The sequence below is a fragment of the Rhinoraja longicauda genome, unplaced genomic scaffold (genome assembly GCF_053455715.1).
Source record: "Rhinoraja longicauda isolate Sanriku21f unplaced genomic scaffold, sRhiLon1.1 Scf000168, whole genome shotgun sequence".
NCBI classification, from domain to species: domain Eukaryota; kingdom Metazoa; phylum Chordata; class Chondrichthyes; order Rajiformes; family Arhynchobatidae; genus Rhinoraja; species Rhinoraja longicauda.
The window spans coordinates 159,676-179,635 of NW_027601386.1; the positions used below are offsets into that span (position 1 = coordinate 159,676).

General features: G+C 45.1%; 1 protein-coding gene across 1 annotated transcript; it reads right to left on the reverse strand.

Moving 5' to 3' along the window:
- Nucleotides 1-744: 744 nt before the first annotated feature.
- LOC144590339 (alpha-1,4-N-acetylglucosaminyltransferase-like) lies at nt 745-17,571 on the reverse strand. Its single transcript, XM_078395024.1, has 3 exons — nt 17,461-17,571; nt 8,804-8,947; nt 745-1,350 (listed from the first exon to the last, which is right to left on the reverse strand). The coding sequence occupies exons 1-3, from the start codon at nt 17,569-17,571 to the stop codon at nt 745-747; spliced, it is 861 nt and encodes a 286-aa protein (XP_078251150.1).
- Between the last annotated feature and the right edge of the window lie 2,389 nt (nt 17,572-19,960).

Consider the following 19,960-nt stretch of genomic DNA (forward strand, 5'->3'; position numbering starts at 1 on the left):
GCATTCCTAACATGAGAATTGCCAGCACCTGCTCAACACAGTTATCGTGGCCTTGTCTCTATCAACTAAAGCTCAGGAACAAATAGAATAGATTGGCCTAATTATACATGCCACAGTCCCACAACTGCACCAGTTTGCTGTGACAGGGTTACAAAGATCAGTGATTGAGGATTGGCACCATCACACATGCTTTATCACTGTGTGTGTCCGAACCACGTTGATGGGACCCACAGTCCCCAGGGTTAAGCTGATGAAAATTCTATCATCTTTTTCCACCCACTCAAATAACTTAATCATTTTATGCTTCCCATCTCCCACTCCCCTCAGAAAGAGACCTGACAGGATATATCTGTGTTGGAAGGAAATGCAGATGCTGGTTTGCACCGAAGATAGACAAAAAATGCTAGAGTAACTCAGCGGGATAAGCAGCATCTCCGCAGAGGAGTGGGTGACATTTCGGGTTGAGACCCTACTCTACAGTGAGGTGCCTACAACAGCTGCTGCAGGTTCAATGCCAACGTCCCTAGGTGCAGAGATACATCACACAAACCGGGGTGGGGGTCAGAAATTGGTGTTTGATTCTAATTCAAATTACACAAGGGAATTGTAGTGTATCCAGATCAGAGGCAGCTGTCAGATAAAAAAGTTTAACATTCAATGTTTCATTGTTTTATGCACACTTCATACTATGACTTTTGAACACCCGTGAATTTAATTCTACCACACATTCCACAATATCAGGGTCTAAATCATTGAACTGTTCTTGAATTGAATTAAATATCTGTATGTAGTTGGACAATATAACTCGAATAAACGTTCAATTAATGATCCACTTCCAGCAACTATTTTCTTTGCGTTATTGGAATTCATAGAATTCCAAACATGTGCGCCATATGTGGCTGAAAAGGTCTGCTCCATGCTTTTATTTTTCCAGGGAGCAAAGTACTTCCTCCAAGATGGAAATGTGATGGGGTAGAATCGATTTATAATCCATAAAGAGATGCCATTGCATTCTTTGCCAATGAAGGGACCTAGGTGCTTCTTCTGACACCATTTCTTCAGCACACGGGTAATCAGTCCAGGACCTTGCTGACCCCAAACATCTCCAATGTATTTGGCCACAAAATCTTCCATGCAATTCCTTAGAAAAGGGTGGTGCCTGTGATGGAAACCCATTGCCCCGTTACTGATTATATGTGAGCTCTGTGGACATGTAAAGTTGCCAAAGGGCAACGGCTTCATTGATATAATGTCACTGTCCAGGTAGATGCCCCCGTACTTCCACAGCAGTGCCAATCTGCAGCCGTCAGCAAACACATGGAGCCAATACTTCTCCTTTTTTGGATCCACCTGTGATAAAACAGAGAAAGAAACATTATCTTAATTTCAAGTCTTTCTAATCATCCTCTTTCCCAGTCTTTGTGTCTCTTCCTGAAGCCACAGCTCATTCACCATGGAGGTCACCTTCCAGTGGCTGTAGTCAAGGCACAAAGGCACCAGTCTGAAAAGGGTCTCGAATGAAACGTCACCCATTCCTTCTCTCCAGAGATGCTGTCTGCCCTGCTGAGTTACTCCAGGATTTGGTGTCTATCTTCAGTTTAAACCAGCATCTGCAATTCCTTCCTACTTAAAGACACTACAATCCGTTCAAAGGGAGCTTGTGAATTGACTGCTCCACACAATCCCACATTACAAAACACTGCTGCTCCAATAAATCACACCATAAACCCACTACCCATCCTTTAATTCATGTTAATCTGGCAGGTCCACTCCTTGAGAAACAACTTTCTCCTCTCTACATCTTTGTTCATGAAAAAAGAGTCATCCAGTTATAAAGGTAAAAGCAATTTATTCGGTCTGTTACATGTACCTGATCACTGCACTCATTGATACTAGCCCCATTTATCTACAATAATTCCGTGGTGATTTATGTGCTTACCAAGATGCTTTGTAAATATTGTGAAAGTACCTGCCTCCATCACGCTTACATTCCAGATAGCAACTAGTCTCAGGGTGAAAATCAATCCCATTTACTCCAGTGATGCATCGTCCCCTGTATGAATAGTTTGCCCCTCGGGTCCCTTTTAAACCTTCCCCCTCTCAGCTGAAACCTATGCCGATAGTTTTAGACTGCCCTTCCCTGGTTAATTACCTTATCTTTGTATCTTGAGATTTAATAAACTTCTATAAAGTCACGCCTTGGCCTCCAATACACAAGTGAAGAAAGACACAGCCTATTCAGCCTCTCCTTTGAATTCAAAACTTCTAGTAACTTCTTCAAAAATCTTTTTTTGCTGCATTTGCAGTTATCGTTTTGACTAAAATACTCCAAACCAGCTAACGTAGTGGTCATTAATATAAATTATAAACATTAAATAAAATTGAACATAAGCAGCAGTGAGTCTTATGGAACACCACGGGCCACCTTCTGTCTTCCATTACTAAGCCAATTTTGGATCCAATTAGCCAGCTTCCCTAGATCCCACGGCTTAAACCTTTTGGACCAGCTGACCATGCACAACTTTGTCAAAGCCTTACTAAACGCAATGCAGACATCATCTATTTCAATGCCCCATCATTTACTTAGCCCCCTCTTCAATAAAATCCTGTCAAATTAGTGCAAGAATTTTTCACATATGCTGCTTACACCCAATCAATTCCTAACTTTCCAAATGATAAATGATGTTCATTCTTTTTTTTTTCTCCAATATCTAGATTACCACTGATGTAATACTCATTGGACTGTAGTAATCAGGACTGGCCATTGTTGCCATCCATCCCTATCTTCCTTTTCCTTTATTTGAAGATAGACACAAAATCTGGAGTAACTCAGCGGGACAGGCAGCATCTCTGGAAGGAAGGATGGGTGATGTTTCGGGTCAAGACCCTTCTTCAGACTGCTGGACCAGCCATACATGCACAACTTTTGTTACTCCAGCTTTTCAAAGGTCCATTTATTGTCACCTGTACCAATTAAGCTACAGTGAAACTTGAATTACCATACAGACATACTAGAAAAAAGCAACAAGAAACACAGCTACATAAAAGTTAACATAAACATCCACCATAGTGAATTCCCCACATTCCTCACTGTGTTGGAAGGCAATAAAGTCCAAACTTCTTCCTCTTTTTGTGTTTATCTTTGGTTTAAACCAGCATCTGCAGATCCTCTGACACATTTTTCCTTTATCTGTATAGTCTGCGTTGCTGGGCATGTCCCAGTACATCAGAATATACAATATTACTCAGACTTGACAATATCCGCACCAAGTTGCACAGACAAATTAGTTCCACTGCCACTTAACAGCTGCATTATTTCGCACTAACAATGAGGTTCCATCTCATCAACTTATTACACTCCTTTGTGTGATAGATTGATACATCTTTGGGTCCTCATCTTTCTGCAGTAAAGTATGACTGGAGTAAATTGTCAGGCATGATCCTGGTGAGGAGGAGGGGCTGAATGGTCTATTCTTGCCACATCTCATGTCTGATGCCCGTCTAATGTTTTCAAGAGAGAATTAGATATAGCTCTTAGGGCTAACGGAACTAGGAAAAGGGGAGGTGCAACGAGACGAGGGTATGCTTGTACAACAGTCACTGAAAGTAAGCATGTAGGTACAGCAGGCAGTGAAGAAAGCTAATGGCATGTTAGCCTTCATTGCAAGAGGATTTGAGTTTAGGAGCAAGGAGGTCCTACTGCTGTTATACAGGGCCCTGGTGAGACTGCACCTGGAGTGCAATTTTGGTCTCCTGATTTGAAGAAGGACATTATTGCTATTGAGGGAATGGCATTCCTCAGCCTCCTATACACAAATGAAGAAATATACCGCCTATCCAGCCTCTCGCTATAAATCAAAACCACTACAACTGATAACTTCCTTAAAAACATAACTTCCTTAAAATCCAGCCAAAACCGTGGTCATTAATACCTAATTTAAACATCGGATATTGCAGCAGCAAATATTTAAAAATCTATTAATTCATGCTTTATAGATGTCCAACTATTAAACATTCACTGACTTATTTGGCAGAAAATCCCAAAGATTCACCACACCACCCTGTGACTGAGAGAAGATCCTCCTCAATTATCCTGAATGGCCAAAGTCCTATTTGGAGATAGTCATCCCCTTAATATGGACACATAGTCAAAGGATACACCATCTCAGTATTTACCCTGTCAAGCACCTTACAAATATTGGACATTTCAAGGTGATAACGTGTGTTGTCTAATCTTAGGTGTGCACTGGCCCAAGAGGCTCAATCTCTGTTATACAACAAACCTGCCATGCAAGGAATCAACCTGGTGCAACTTTACTGCACTCCATTTAGTGCGTTCATTCTTCCTCCTTCAGGGAGACCGGACTTGGACTCAAATTTCAGATAGACTGAGTCAACTTACTCCCAGGAAGAAAATAGTCAAAGCACACCCTTCCTATCATGTACATGTCCAAATGTCTTTTAAGTGCTGCCACAGTAGCTGCCTCAAGCACTTCCTCCAGCTCATTCCATAAACAGACCATTCACTGTGTGTAAAATCAGGCCTCATGATCCTTTTCACCTGATCCATGTCCTTAACGACATTAGACACATCTATAAGATGAACCCTTCAGTCTTCAAGAACAAATTCCTAGCCTGTTCAATCTCTTCCTATAATTTAGTCCTGGTTAATATCATGGTAAAGCTTTTCTTCACTCATCAAACTTAATGGAATCTTTCCTGGGTGATCAAAACAAAACACAAAACTCCAGGTGGAGCCTCACCAACTTCTTGTGCAACTGCACCATCATCAACATCCTATACTTAATGATTTCACTGATGTGGGCCAGTATGTCCAGTCATTATCAAAGAGGTGGCTCTAGAAATTGTGGACGCATTGGTGATCATTTTCCAAAGTTCTATAGATTCAGGGTCAGTTCCTGTGGATTGGAGGGTAGCTAATGTTATCCCACTTTTTAAGAAAGGAGGGAGAGAGAAAACGGGAAATTATAGACCAGTTAGTCTGACATCAGTGGTGGGGAAGATGCTGGAGTCAATTATAAAAGACGAAATTACGGAGCATTTGGATAGCAGTAACAGGATCGTTCCGAGTCAGTATGGATTTACGAAGGTTAAATCAACTGGAATTGACTAATCTACTGGAATTTTTTGAGGATGTAACTAGAAAAATTCACAGGGGAGAGCCGGTGGATGTGGTGTACCTCGACTTTCAGAAAGCCTTCGACAAGGTCCCACATAGGAGATTGGTGGGCAAAATTAGAGAACATGGTATTAGAGGTAGGGTACTGACATGGATAGAAAATTGATTGACAGACAGAAAGCAAAGAGTGGGGATAAATGGGTTCCTTTTAGAATGACAGGCAGTGACTAGTGGGGTGCCGCAAGGCTCGGTGCTGGGATCGCAGCTATTTACAATATACATCAATGACTTGGATGAAGGGATTAAAAGTACCATTAGCAAATTTGCAGAAGATACAATGCTGGGTGGCAGTGTAAACTGTGAGGAAGATGCTATGAGATTGCAGGGTGACTTGGACAGGTTGGGTGGATGCATGGCAGATGCAGTTTAATGTGTGTGTGTTTAATGCAGATAAGTGTGAGGTTATCCACTTTGGTGGTAAGAATAGGAAGGCAGAGTATTATCTGAATGGTGTCAAGTTAGGAAAAGGGGACGTACAACGAGATCTGGGTGTCCTAGTACATCAGACACTGAAAGGAAGCATGCAGGTACAGCAGGCAGTGAAGAAAGCCAATGGAATGTTGGCTTTCATAACAAGAGGAGTTGAGTATAGGAGCAAAGAGGTCCTTCTGCAGTTGTACAGGGCCCTAGTGAGACCGCACCTGGAGTACTGTGTGCAGTTTTGGTCTCCAAATTTGAGGAAGGGTATTCTTGCTATTGATGGCGTGCAGTGTAGGTTTACTAGGATAATTCCCGGAATGGCGGGACTGTCATATGTTGAAAGATTGGAGCGACTAGGCTTGTATACACTGGAATTTAGAAGGATGAGAGGGGATCTTATCGAAACGTATAAGATTATTAAAGGGTTGGACACGTTAGAGGCAGGAAACATGTTCCCAATGTTGGGGGATTCCAGAACAAGGTGCCACAGTTTAAGAATAAGGGGTAGGCCATTTAGAATGGAGAAGAGGAAAAACGTTTTCAGTCGGAGAGTTGTGAATCTGTGGAATTCTCTGCCTCAGAAGGCATTGGAGGCCAATTCTATGAATGCATTCAAGAGAGAGCTAGATAGAGCTCTTAAGGATAGCGGAGTCAGGGGGTATGGGGAGAAGGCAGGAACCGGGTACTGATTGAGAATGATCAGCCATGATCACATTGAATGGCGGTGCTGGTTCGAAGGGCCGAATGGCCTACTCCTGCACCTATTGTCTATTGTCTATTGACTCCACTTTTGCTTGGTCATTGGTGCCGCCTCAAATTTGTTTTGAACTTTTTCATCCCTCTAGTTACTCTCTCCCCAACTCTCAGTCTGAAGAACGGTCTCGACCCAAAATGGCACCTATTCCTTTTCTCCAGAGATGCTGCCTGACCCACTGAGTTACTACAGCATTTTGTGTCTATCTTTATGTCTAAAGCCTTCTTCACCACCCTGTCCACATATGATGTTACTTTCAGTGAATTATGTACTTGTACTCCTAGCTCCCGCTATTCTACAGCCTTCCCCAGGGCCCTAAAATTCACTGAGAAAGTCCTACTCTGGTTTGACCACCCAAAATGTAACACATTGTGGCGGCTCGAGCCAAGGAGGTGGACTTCAGCTGGGAGTATAAAGGTCAAGGACCGCATGACTCTCATCCCCTTTTGGAGTTCCAGAGATACAGTAAACACGCCTTCGTTAACCTTGCCTACTTGTCGTTATTTTGGCCTACTTGGCCCACTACATTGGTGACCCCGAACGGTCCATTATAGAAAAATGGACAAGACATGGGGCTCAGCCTTCGCCTCGCTGTCCGAGGGCGCTACACCGGCTATCGAGGCAATTTCTGTCGGTCAATGGTATGGCCTCTGGCCACCGGGTGAACCTGTCAACCTCCATCCGTTTCGTGGAGGGGAAAGAAAACCGGGTGGCCGACGCGTTGTCGCGCCCCACCGTCGAGGTGGTTTTGGATGTGGCGCCTGGCATTGACTATTCAGCCCTGGCGGTGGCTCAACTGGTGGACGACGAGATACCCGCCTACCGGACTGCCATCTCCGGCCTCCGCCTTGAGGATGTCCCTCTCGGCCCCAAAGGAGCGACAATTTTGTGCGACGTGTCATTGGGCCAACCACGCCCCATCGTGCCTGCTGACTGGCGCAGGCGGATTTTCGATGTAATCCACGGGTTGGCTCACCCATCCATCCGGACGACAGTCGCACTGGTGGCCACACGGTTCATGTGGCACGGTCTCCGCAAGCAGGTTGGCAATTGGGCCCGCACCTGCGTCGCGTGCCAGACGGCGAAGATCCAGCGCCACGTCCGGGCGCCTCTCCAGCAAATCGGTCTGCCAAACCGCCGATTTGACCACCTGCACGTGGACATTGTGGGTCCCCTCCCGACTTCGAGGGGCATTACTCACCTCCTCACGGTGGTTGACAGGTTCACCCGGTGGCCAGAGGCCATACCATTGACCGACACGTCCACGGCCACGTGTGCTCGAGCGTTGGCTGCAAATTGGATCGCACGCTTTGGGGTGCCGGTGGACCTTACATCAGACCGGGGACCACAGTTCACCTCTGAGTTGTGGTCAGCCATGGCTGACCTGTTAGGGGTTCGGCTTCACCACACCACGGCCTACCATCCGCAGGCTAACGGCCTGGTGGAGAGGTTCCACCGGCAGCTCAAGGCTGCGTTGAAGGCACGACTCTCCGGCCCCGATTGGATGGACGCACTGCCGTGGGTCTTATTAGGCATCCGGACGGCACCCAAGGAGGACCTCGCAACGTCATCAGCCGAGCTCGTCTACGGGTCGCCGCTCACCGTGCCCGGGGAGTTCGTGCCCTCATCGCCGGGGCAGCAGGAACCGTCCTCGTCCACCCTACAGCGCCTTCGTGAGCGAGTGGGAAAACTGGCACCCGTCCCTACGTCTCACCATGGGACGTTCCACCCGCACGTCCCATTGGCCCTTCGAGATTGTGCCTACGTTTTTCTCCGCCGCGACGCCCATCGAGCACAGCTTCAGAGACCTTATGAGGGCCCTTTCAAGGTGCTGAAGCACGGTGAGACAACTTTTGTGTTGGACATGGGGGGCCGACCGGAGGCCGTGTCAATTAATCGCCTCAAGCCAGCGCACTTGGACATTGACCAGCCGGTGCGGGTTGCACAGCCTCGGCCGCGCGGGCGCCCCCCTTTACAAGTGCCTCCAACACCGCACCCGCCGATCCCCTCATCTCGACCGGTATTTGAACCCCCTTCTCCGCCCCCGTTTGTCCCTCCAGCAGTGCCCCCGCCAGCCCCCCCCGGTTGTCCCTTCAGCTGAGCCCCCGCCAGACCCCCCGTCGGACGGGTACCGTACACGGTTCGGTCGACTAGTGCGACCACCGGTGCGCTTCGTGCCTCTGGTTCTGGGGGGGGGTCCTGTGGCGGCTCCCGAGGGTCGGGCCATACCACTCACGACCCCTCGGCACGGGAATGGGTCGAGCCAAGGAGGCGGACTTCGGCCGGGAGTATAAAGGTCAAGGACCGCATGACTCTCATCCCCTTTTGGAGTTCCAGAGATACAGTAAACACGCCTTCGTTAACCTTGCCTACTTGTCGTTATTTTGGCCTACTTGGCCCACTACAACATCACACTTCTTATTGGTTACCTTTTGATACCAGAATTTCAACGAAGTATCATCAAACAGTTCGGTAGTGTTTAAAGGTAGAAGGACAACATTCTTCACTGAGGAGAGCAACGGGATGAGTCTGTAATTAGGCTCTGGATACTGGCTCAAGTTGCCACTGAATCCCTTTCCATATATCAATGTGCATATAGCAGGACACAAACTCCAAATGTGATGATAAGGAAATATAACTGATGCATTGAAATCATGACGTGGCCTGAGGGTGTTCTGAAAAAGCTCCTGTGAAATAACATTGGGTCTTTTGAATATTAATACCATTAACATGGGAACAACTATTTCCCTTAGCATTTAGAATCAAATACCAGAGATTCCACATTTATGGTAATTATTAGATTGATTGGAGATGAAATTAAAAAGTGTTATTCACAGAGGGTGGAGAGGCCTGGTGTTTTTTTGATAGCTTTGGATTGGAGCATGCTGTGAAATCTGAAACTTCAAAAGACAACAATTGCCAAGCAATTAGAAGTCTGATTTCTTTTGTGGCTCCAAAATTTACTTGAATGCTTCAGTATCATTATTTATCTTTCTTTTTGATGGATAGATTCTTGATTAGTACAGGCATCAGAGGTTATGGGGAGAAGGCACAGAGATAGATTAGCCATGGTTGAATGGCGGAGTAGACATGATAGGCTGAATGGCCTAATTCTGTTCCCTTCACTTATGATCTTTTGTTAAACGAGTGACTCTAACATTTTCTGGTTTCTTTTACTCATTTTTTATTATGGGTGGAAAGTACATCATCAGTTATACCTTCATAAATCACAATAGTTGAGTTGTGCATTGAAAATAAATAAATGGCAATGACAATTCCAATACCAGAGCAGCAGTTAACAAATGGAAGGGCTGATGGGAAAGTAGATGTAACGACACGCTAGTCTGAATAAAGGACAGGCAAGGAGAGGTTCATTAATATGGGATAATAAAGGGATGAAGTGTGTTTACTTCAATGCAAGGAGTATTATGGGTAAAACTGATGAACTTAGAACTGGATCTGTGCTTGGAATTATGATATCATCCTGCTGCAGTTCTTCTCCAGCCACAGGCAAGGACCCAGAGGACTGGGGAGTGGCCAATGTTGTTGCTTTGTTTAAGAATGGAAGTAGAGAGAAACCAGAGAACTATTGGCCAGTAAGCCTCATGTCAATGGTTGGAAAACTATGAGAGAATTCTTTTGAGACAGGGTTACTCCTGTTTGGAAGAGAATGGGTTAATTAGAGATAGCCAGTACATGACCAGTTGTGTGTTAATAACAATTGAATTTTTTGAGGAACGGCTGAAGGAGATTGATGAAGGTGTACATGGTGTACACATGGATTTTTGTGCAGCTTTTGATAAGGTCCCTCATGGTTGGCTCATCCAGAACAATAAGATGTACGGGATTCCCAGTGACTTGGGCTAATGGATTCAGAACTGGGATTTCAGAGAGTTGTGGTGGAAGGTAGATATTCTGGCTGGTGGTCTGTGATCAGTGGAGTTCCACAGAGATCTGTGCTGGGACATCTACATATAAATGACCAAGACATGAATGTAGATGGGTTGCTAAGTTAGAAATTATATTTAGTGATCCAGCAAGAGGCTAAAACAACAGGTAGTCCTGTTTGTGGACTTGGGCAGTAGGTAGACACAAGCTGTGCATATTGAGCCTGGAGGAGTGGAGGGAGGATTGACTGTAGATACAAGAACAGCAACAATGGTTAGACATTCCCCAATGGTGTGGAGGGTGCTGAGAGGTATTGTCTGAGAGCTGGCATCAAAAACATAAACATTGTCCTTGATGTGATGATGAGGTTTATCGAGTCATAGAGTTATAAAGTGATACAGTGTGGAAACAGGCCCTTCGGCCTAACGACCACACCAGCCATTAAGTTCCAGCTACACTATTCCCACCCGCCTGCATTTGGTCCATATCACTGCAAACCTGTCCTATCCATGTACCTGTCCAACTCCTTCATAAACATTTGGATAATCCCCGCCTCAACTACCTCCGCTGACAGCTTGTTCCACACACCCACCACCCTTTGTGTGAAAAAGTTACCCCTCAGATTCCTATTATACCATTTCCCCTTCACCTTAAACCTACAGTATGCCCTCTGGTCCTCGATTCACCTACTCTTGGCAAGGGACTCTGTGCATCTACCCGATCTATTCCTCTCATGAGTAATTGGGTTTTGGTTGGTCAAATGCATGCAGGTGGGACTAGTGTAGATGGGACATGTTGGTTGGTGGGGGCAAGTTGGGCCGGAGGGCCGTTTCCACAGTGTATGACCAGAATTCTATGCTCCAAAATGATCTTAGCCACTCCCACATCGACAATACTATCTTAAGCATCTTAATCTGTTCAAAGTCCATCATTAACTCCAGCTGTCTAGAGTTTGCTTCTATCTCCAATAGTATTCCATTTGGCAGAGTGTAATTTCTCTATTTCAAGTTTGGACCATGGTTGATCTCAGCCTGGTTTTGGGTTGAGACGCTTCTCCAATCCTTCCTCAGACGAACCCCTTCTTGACTCTGAAAAAGGGTCTCGAGCCAAAATGTCACCCATTCCTTCCCTCCAGAGATGCAGCATGTCCCACTGAGTTACTTCAGCATTTTTCTGTCTATCTTCAATGAAAATGATAGTACAGATACAAATTTTGCTGATTGATTATCTCGGGTGGTCAGTGAAATCAAGAATACAGGATGAGACATTTATAAACTACCAAGGAATGTTGCAAGCAGCAGAGAGACACAAAATGCTGGATTAACTCAGTAGGTAAAACAGCAGCTCTGGGAAAAGAAATAGGTGACATATCGGGTCGAGCCCCTTCTTCAGACTGAGAGTTAGTGGAGAGGGAAACGAGGTATGCAAAGGTGCAGAATAATTGAGCCGGCACTGATAAGCTAGTTACGGTGTAAACCACAATGGTCCAGTGTTGGCTATGGAAGAGGAGATAACAAAGGGATACGAACAGTAAAACTGGCAGGACAACTAGGGTGGGAGAGGTAGTGGAGAGAGAGGGAATTCAAGGATCACTTGAAATTAGACAAAACATTGATATTCATACCGCTGAGTTGCAAGCTGCCCAAGGGAAATCAGAGATGTTGTTCCTCCAATTTGTGTGTGACCTCACTCTCACAGTGGAAGAAGCCCAAGACAGAAAGGTCAGTGTGGGAATGGGAAGGGGACTTAAATGTTTGACAACTGGGGGATTTCTAGACATTCCATTGTTATATTTTTCCACAGATCACTTTCCAATTGAAGATATTAACAGAACCTGAAAACATGAGAAATAAAACACTTTTTCCCAACATAAGTGTAATGTATTCATGCATATTCATGTGCCATGTTAATGAGTGGGTTTTCCTGGAGCCGGGAATGCTGGGTAAATAAAGGCTGGTGCGATTCAGGCAACAAACGTGTGAGTGTACTTTATCTTTATGCCATGCTGAACATAACAAAATTGGCGACGAGGATGGGATTGTGGAGGAGACTGAGTTTGTTTTGCATAGCTTTTGTACTGCTAAGTTTTAGGTGCTTTGCTACACCAGAACAGGCAGGAATTCTGAGCTTGAGCAAGAAAAAAAACTCTCCTCGTTCCTTTGTGTAAACAAAAGGGAGAGGGACAAAATGGCGGCGACCACGGGCTACATCGGAAGCCTGGGCATCTTCGACAAAAGTAGAGAGCCGTTCAGCTCCTATATGGAGAGAGCAAACATGTTCTTCATGGCAAACAACATCACAGAGACCAGTGGTGAAGGAGAGGTAGTGGCTGCAACAAACAAGGCCGTTCGTGAACGCATGAAAGCGATTCTGCTCACGGAGATCGGAACTGAAGTGTACGGCACACTCGTGAATATCCTTGCGCCCATAAAGGCAAAAGATGTGCCTTTCAGTGACATTACAAAGAAGTTGGAGGAGCACTTCAACCCAGAGCCTCTGGAAATTGCAGAAAGCTACAAATTCGGCACAAGAAACCAGAAGCAAAACGAGACAATCAGTGAGTACATTGTTGCCTTGAAAAACTTAACGTTGCACTGTAACTTTGGAACCTTTCTTGAACGCGCACTACGCGACAGATTTGTTTGTGGTCTAGTGGGCGAACGAATTCAGTCCAGTCTCATGAGCACTCCTGATCTTACATTTGAGATAGCATGCAAGATTGCTACTACAATGGAGATGGCATCAAAGAATGCTCGCGAGTTTCGTTCACCACATACTGCAGTGGCCGTGTATACACACAAAGCAGCGCCTATGGCCAATCCAAAAGGGGCCAAACTGAAACCGAAATATGGCGGGGAGCCGAGTGCAGCCAGTTGTTATCGTTGCAACGGTAATCACCCATCCCAATCCTGTCAATTCAAAACAGCTAAGTGCTATAACTGCCAGAAGAAAGGCCATATCGCCTCAGCATGTCGGGCCAAGCTTAAAGTGGGAAACACACAACACCAGAAAAGAGTTCACAACTTAGAGATGAACCCGGATGACAATGAACTTGGGTTGTACATCATTCATGCAACTGATGTCAATAAGCCTACAACTATGTGCATTGACACGGCAGCAGACTGTTCGGTCATGAGCAAAGACCTGTACGAAACAAAGTTCTCACAGACACCATTGTCCGAGAGTAAGGTCAAGCTGAGAACCTACTCCGGCGAAGCTTTGGAGACGTGCGGACAAATGAATTGTAAAGTTCAGTGTAATGGACAGTCAGTAACACTGCCCATCATAGTGGCCAGCTACAGAAATAAACCAACCCTCCTTGGAAAGGATTGGCTGAGTAAAATAAAATTAGACTGGAAGAACATTTTCAGCATTGATGTGTCCAAATCACGTTTTGAAAATGTCGTAAGCAAACACGCTGAAATATTTGCTGACAGTTACACGGGAATAACAGGATACTCTGCACACATTCGACTGCAGCAAGATGTGACGCCTGTGTATTGTCGACCAAGACCGGTACCATATAATAATAATAATAATAATAATACATTTTATTTATATAGCGCTTTTCATATACTCAAAGACGCTTTACAGAGATTTTGAGAACATAGGGAAATTAATAAATAGATAAATAAGTAAATAAATAAATGAACAGAGAAAGGAGACAGTAGGTGAGGTGACCTTCAGTGGTTGAAGGCAGTACTGAACAGGTGAGACTTCAGCGATGTTTTGAATGTGGTGAGTGTGGGGGAGTCTCTAACGGTTTGGGGTAGTGAGTTCCATAGGGTGGGAGCAGCGATGGAGAAAGCCCTGTCCCCCCAGGATCTGAGTTTAGTCCGGATGTGGGGGGATAGGAGATTGGCAGCGGCAGAGCGGAGGGTGCAGGTGGGAGTGTGCCTGTGGAGGAGGTCGGTCAGGTAGGATGGGGCCAGGTTATGGAGGGCTTTGTAGGTTATGAGGAGGATTTTGTACTGGATTCTCTGGGGGATGGGGAGCCAGTGGAGTTTATAAAGGACGGGGGTGATATGGTCACGGATCGAGGTGTGTGTGAGTAGACGGGCAGCGGAGTTTTGAATGTATTGAAGTTTATTGATGATTTTTGAGGGTGCGCCATAGAGGAGCAACAAGTGGAGGAAGAACTCAACAAGTTGGAGCGGAATGGAGCACTTGTGAAGACAGACCAGAGCAACTGGACAACGCCAGTTGTGGCTGTGCTCAAGGCTGACAAAACTGTTCGACTATGCGGTGACTACAAAGTCACAATCAACCAAGCTGTTGACGACGAACAGTATCCTTTGCCAACCTCGCAGGATCTGTATGCAGAACTTAGCGGAGCAAGAGTCTTCACTAAGCTGGATTTGTCTCATGCTTATGCCCAACTCAATTTTGACAAAGAAAGTCAGCAGTGCTTGACCATCAACACACATAAGGGCTTGTATTCATACACAAAGCTGCCCTATGGTGTGAAATCTTCCCCGAAAATCTGGGCAATTCTGTTGTCCCAGTATGACTAGAAGGTGGAGTACAGAAGCTCCAAATGCAACGCAGTCGCAGATGCATTGTCCCGATTGCCCCATGAGAACTCTGATGTGGGAAGCGAGAACTCAATCTACACACTGCAAGTCGTAGATGAAGACTTTCCAGTGACTGCAACAGAAATTGCAGCTGAAACAGAGAAGGACACTGTGCTGAAGAGTGTTTATGAACAGACATTGAATGGTTGGACTGAAATCGAGAGTGGATCAAACTCGGAACTGAAGCCTTTCTATAATCGACGCCATGAATTATCATGCGAGCAGGGATGCATAAAGTGGGGTTACAGAGTGGTTGTACCAGAGTCTTTAAGAAACAAGATTATGTACGAACTTCATGCCGAACATCCTGGCATAGTAAGCATGAAGTCAATTGCCAGAAGTTTTGTATATTGGCCTGGTATAGACAGTGACATTGAGTCACTGGTGAGCAAATGTAGTGTGTGTCAAAATTGCCGGAGTAAACCACCAAAAACACCACTACAACCCTGGTCATGGCCAAGTAGACCATTTCAGAGAGTTCATGTAGACTTTTGTGAAAAGGGTAATGGTACTAGTAGATAGTCATTCCAAATGGATTGAGGCTAAGCATATGGGATCAAGCACTACTGTTGAGCGTACCATAGACGAGTTGAGATCAATTTTTGCATGTCATGGTTTACCAGAAGAACTTGTTTCTGATAACGGACCTCAGTTTCGTTCAGAACAGTTCAAAGAGTTCATGCAGCGTAACGGGGTAAAACACACACTTGTTCCTCCATACCATCCAGCCTCCAATGGGGCGGCCGATAGGTCTGTTATGGTAGTCAAAGAGGCTCTCAAGAAACAGGTTTTGCAGGGTAGTTCAAAGCTCAGCATGAAACATCGTTTGGCTAGTTTCTTGCTGAAGTACAGAACCACACCACACACAAGTACGGGTTATTCACCTGCAGAACTGTTGATGAAGAGAAGGTTAAGAATACGCCTAAGCCTAGTTCAACCCAATTTGGCCTCAAGAGTTGAGCAAAAACAGTTAAGTCAAAAACACCACTTTGACTTCCACAAAAAGGAGAGGAACTTCAAGCCAGATGAGCAAGTTCGTGTGCTCAGTCCTCCCAACAAGTCCAGTCGAGACAAATGGGATGTTGGGAAAATAGTGGAAGTGTGTGGAACAAAAAGATACTTAGTGGATGTTGGAGACAAGATCAAAAGTGTTCATGTGGATCAAATGATTCCAGCCAAAGATGAACCAAAAACTGAGCATGAATTCCTAATCCATGAGTATTCATCTGAAAGTGAGTTAGAAAAGACTATTGTGGTTGATACACAAAATTCAGTGAGTACAGATAAAGAAACAGACTTCTCTAGTCAAGGTCAGTGTACTAACATAGAGCCAAACAAGCTAAAAGTTGAGTCTACACGTACATCTGTTACGCCTGTTGCACCTGTTACTGTTAAACGATCAGGCAGAAACCGCAAACCAGTAATTAGGTTAAATTTGTAAATATGGTTAAAAGTATTGATTTAAATCAAGTATCACAACACCAAAATTGTAACTGAGTACTTGGATTTAATACTTAAAAAAAGGGAGAGCAGTGTAATGTATTCATGCATATTCATGTGCCATGTTAATGAGTGGGTCTTCCTGGAGCCAGGAATGCTGGGTAAATAAAGGCTGGTGCGATTCAGGCAACAAACGTGTGAGTGTACTTTATCTTTATGCCGTGCTGAACATAACAATAAGAACCAAATTACAGTATAATTCCACAATAAATATGTTTAAGAGCTTTGTCACTCACCTGCTTTAAACTGGCAGTGCCAGTGAAGATGTTTTGTGAGACTGTCCTCGGTCATTTAGTTTGGTATTTGGTATGTTGAGTTTATGTTTGCGTAACGTTAACTATGACTGATGGGTGTGTCCAAAGAGATGTTTGATAATATATGGGTGTGACACAAAGAGCGGGTTGACATAAAACATGTAGTAATGTGACAATCGTAATAAGGAACATATAAAAATGGAAGGAATTTTGGAATGCTGGAAGTAATTTTAATAGATTAGGTGGCTACATTCAGTCAATGAGGAATGAGAGGTGATCTTAGAGCGTGCGCAAAATCATGAGTGGAATAGTTCGAATAGATGTACAGAGTCTCTTGCCTAGAGTAAGGAAATGATGAACCAGAGGACAAAGGTTTAAGGTGATGGGAGAAAGATTTAATGGGAACTTGAGAGGTAACTTTGTCACACAAAGGGTGGTGGGTGTATGGAACGAGCTGCTGGAGGACTTTAGAGAATTCTTCTTTTGTCAGTTTCTCACCATTTTCTGTTCACATTTTCAGCAGCAATTGGCTAGTTAGTTGGTTAATTAAGTATCTCTGAAAGCAAGAAAACATACTTGGAGATCTCTGAAGATACTGTGAAGTTCTTGGAGCAGAATAAGGCCATTCGGCCCATCGAGGTTACACCATTCAATCGTAGCTGATCTATCCCCTCTCAACCCCATTCCCCTGCCTTCATCCCATAAACCCTGACACCCGTGCACCCATGGCAGTACGCTTGTTCAGCAGCAGAGACTGTGGCATCATTCAGTCTCAAGATGATTTAATGTCCAGTTTTTCTTCATTTAAATTTCTTCTTCCATTTGACTTTCTTATGGAAGTTTTCAAGTAGCCGGTGTGGTCTTGCCCACATTCCCCACCAGTAGGGTGTCAGGGGATGACACTGGCTTCGGCAGTGACCACACCGACACTCGCAGTAGGGTGAGTTCACATGGTTTACTCTGGATTATCCTGGTGCCCATTCGTTACCTCAGTGTGTGTCAGCACAATCCCTCATTGTCTATGGGCAGGAAGATAGTCTGGCATCTTAGGCTGGCCCGAGGCCTCTCAGTCTCAGGCGCTGGTGTCTACGCTGCAGTCCAGTGTTGACCACACGGTAGCATTCATGGCCTCAGGTCTGTCACTCAGACTTTCTCAAAACTGCGACAGGGGATGCAAGTTCTCTTGTCTGCCCCTCAGGCTAGAATGCCTGAGTTTTCATAGGGAATGGGCTGACAGGTTTCAAGTGGCCAACAAATATCAAACCCATTACCTGTCTGTCAGGTAAAGGGATCAGACTGACATCCAAGGGAGAGGGCACTGTCACAGCACATGATGTTGTGTTCGGTTAATGCTGATCCGTCTGTTTACTCCAATATTCGCAACTGGGACACAGATGTTGAACCTGTTCCTGAAACTGTACCCTTTTTGGGCAATGCTGAAATTTATCAATCTAAGTTTTGATCTCTGGCAGTCTCTGGGTTATCCTGGTGCCTCATCTTTGCCTCTGTGTGTTGGCACAGCCCCTTGTTGTCCGTGGGCAGGAAGAGGCCCTTGCATCTCAGGCTTGCCCCGCCACTCAGTAGAGACCCTGGCTGTCTAAGGCATCTTCCCAGCAGCTCAGTCTTGACCACTCATTATTCTTCTCCTCCTTCTCCTGCTCATTCTCTCTCTTTCTTCTTTTCTCTTTTTTTTTATTCTTCTTTTCTCACTTTCTCTCAGGGAGAAGACGTTGTAACACAATATAAATTAAACTGTGAAACTGTACCCTTTCATAGTTGATAGTGGAGAAGCCATGGCAAACACAAGTGAGCTGGAATGGTGAGATGTATTACTAATGTAAGAATTACTGGGTATTTAATTTGCAAAGTTGGTTTTATTAGTTTTACCGTAGACAAACAAATCTATTGTATTGTGAACACATTCCTTTCACTATTGCATACGACTTGGGAAGATGCTTTACAATGTTTTTTCATTATGGGTGCAATCCAAACCACATTGAACACATTTGTTATGATACAAATACACGTTGAACGTAAACACAAAAGTTAATTTGAAAGTCAAAGGTGGCAGAAGTAGTGATGGGGGTGGAGGGAGGGGGGCAGTGAGGGAGGGGAGGAGGTAGGATAAGGGGTTTGAGGGGGATGATTGTGGGGGAGGGGAAGGGAAGGGGGAGGGGAGCGGGAGGGAAGTGGGAGGGGGGTGGAGGGGGATGGAGCGGGGATGGGGAGGGGAGGAGGGCGTGGGGAGGGATGGGGAGGAGGTAGGGGGAGGGTGGGTGGAGGAGTGGGGAGGATGGAGGGGGAGGATTGGGAGGGGGGATGGTGGAGGGGGATGGGGGGAGGAAGGAAGAGTGAGGGGGAGAGGGGAACGGGAGAGGGGGAGGAGAGGAGGCTGCACCAATGCAGGAGAGGTTTGGGCCCAACAGGTCCAGTTGGTCCAGTTATACTTCAAGTGTTGATGGTGGAGATGCAATGGCAAAGATTTAAAGACTGCATGGATGAACTCCAAAATTTGTTCATCCCTGTCTGGTGAAAAAATAAAATGGGGAAGGCGGCCCAACCGTGGCTAACAAGGGAAATCAAGGATAGTGTTAAATCCAAGGGAAAAGGCATATAAATTGGCTAGAGGAAGCAGCAAACTGGAGGACTAGGAGCGATTTAGAACTCAACAGATGACGAAGGGGTTAATTAAGGGGGGGGGGAGAATATGAAAGAAAGCTAGCGGGGAATATAAAAACTGACTAAAAGCTTCTTTAGATATGTAAAAAGGAAAAGATTAGTGAAGACAAACGTAAGTCCTTTACATTCAGAGACAGGTGAATTTATAATGGGAAACAAGGAAAAGGCAGAACAGTTAAATGAGTACTTTGGTTCTGTCTTCACTAAGGAAGACACAAACAACCTCCCAGAAATACGAGGAGACCGGGGATCTAGTGGGAGGAACTGAAGGGAATCCACATTATTCAGGAAATGGTGTTAGGTAAACTGTTGGGACTGAAGGCAGATAAATCCCCAGGGCCTGATGGTCTGCATCCCAGAGTAATCAAGGAGGTGGCCCTACGAATCATGGATGCATTGGTGATCATTTTCCAATGTTCTCTCGACTCTGGATCAGTTCCTGTGGACTGAAGCGTAGTCAATGTAACTGCACTTTTTAAGAAAGGAGGGAGAAGGTAAACGGGGAATAATAGACCAGTAAGCCTTACATCAGTAGTGGGGAAGATGCTGTAGTCGATTATTAAAGATGTTATAGCAACGCATTTGGACAGCAGTGACAGAATTGGTCAAAGTCAGCATGGACTTTCAGGGGCAATCATGCTTGACTAATCTTTTGGGGTTTTTTAAGGTTGTAAAAGTAGAATTGATAAGG

What these genes read in the sequence shown, in the direction of transcription:
- LOC144590339 (XM_078395024.1), bottom strand. Translation starts at nt 17,571, where the DNA reads ATGGGCACCAGGATAATCCAGAGTAAACCATGTGAACTCACCCTACTG. An exon ending in ACACCCTACTGGTGGGGAAT is followed by an intron (nt 8,948 to 17,460) that starts GTGGGCAAGACC and finishes ATATATGGAAAG; the next exon opens with GGATTCAGTGGCAACTTGAG. An exon ending in TGAAATTCTGGTATCAAAAG is followed by an intron (nt 1,351 to 8,803) that starts GTAACCAATAAG and finishes GTTTTATCACAG; the next exon opens with GTGGATCCAAAAAAGGAGAA.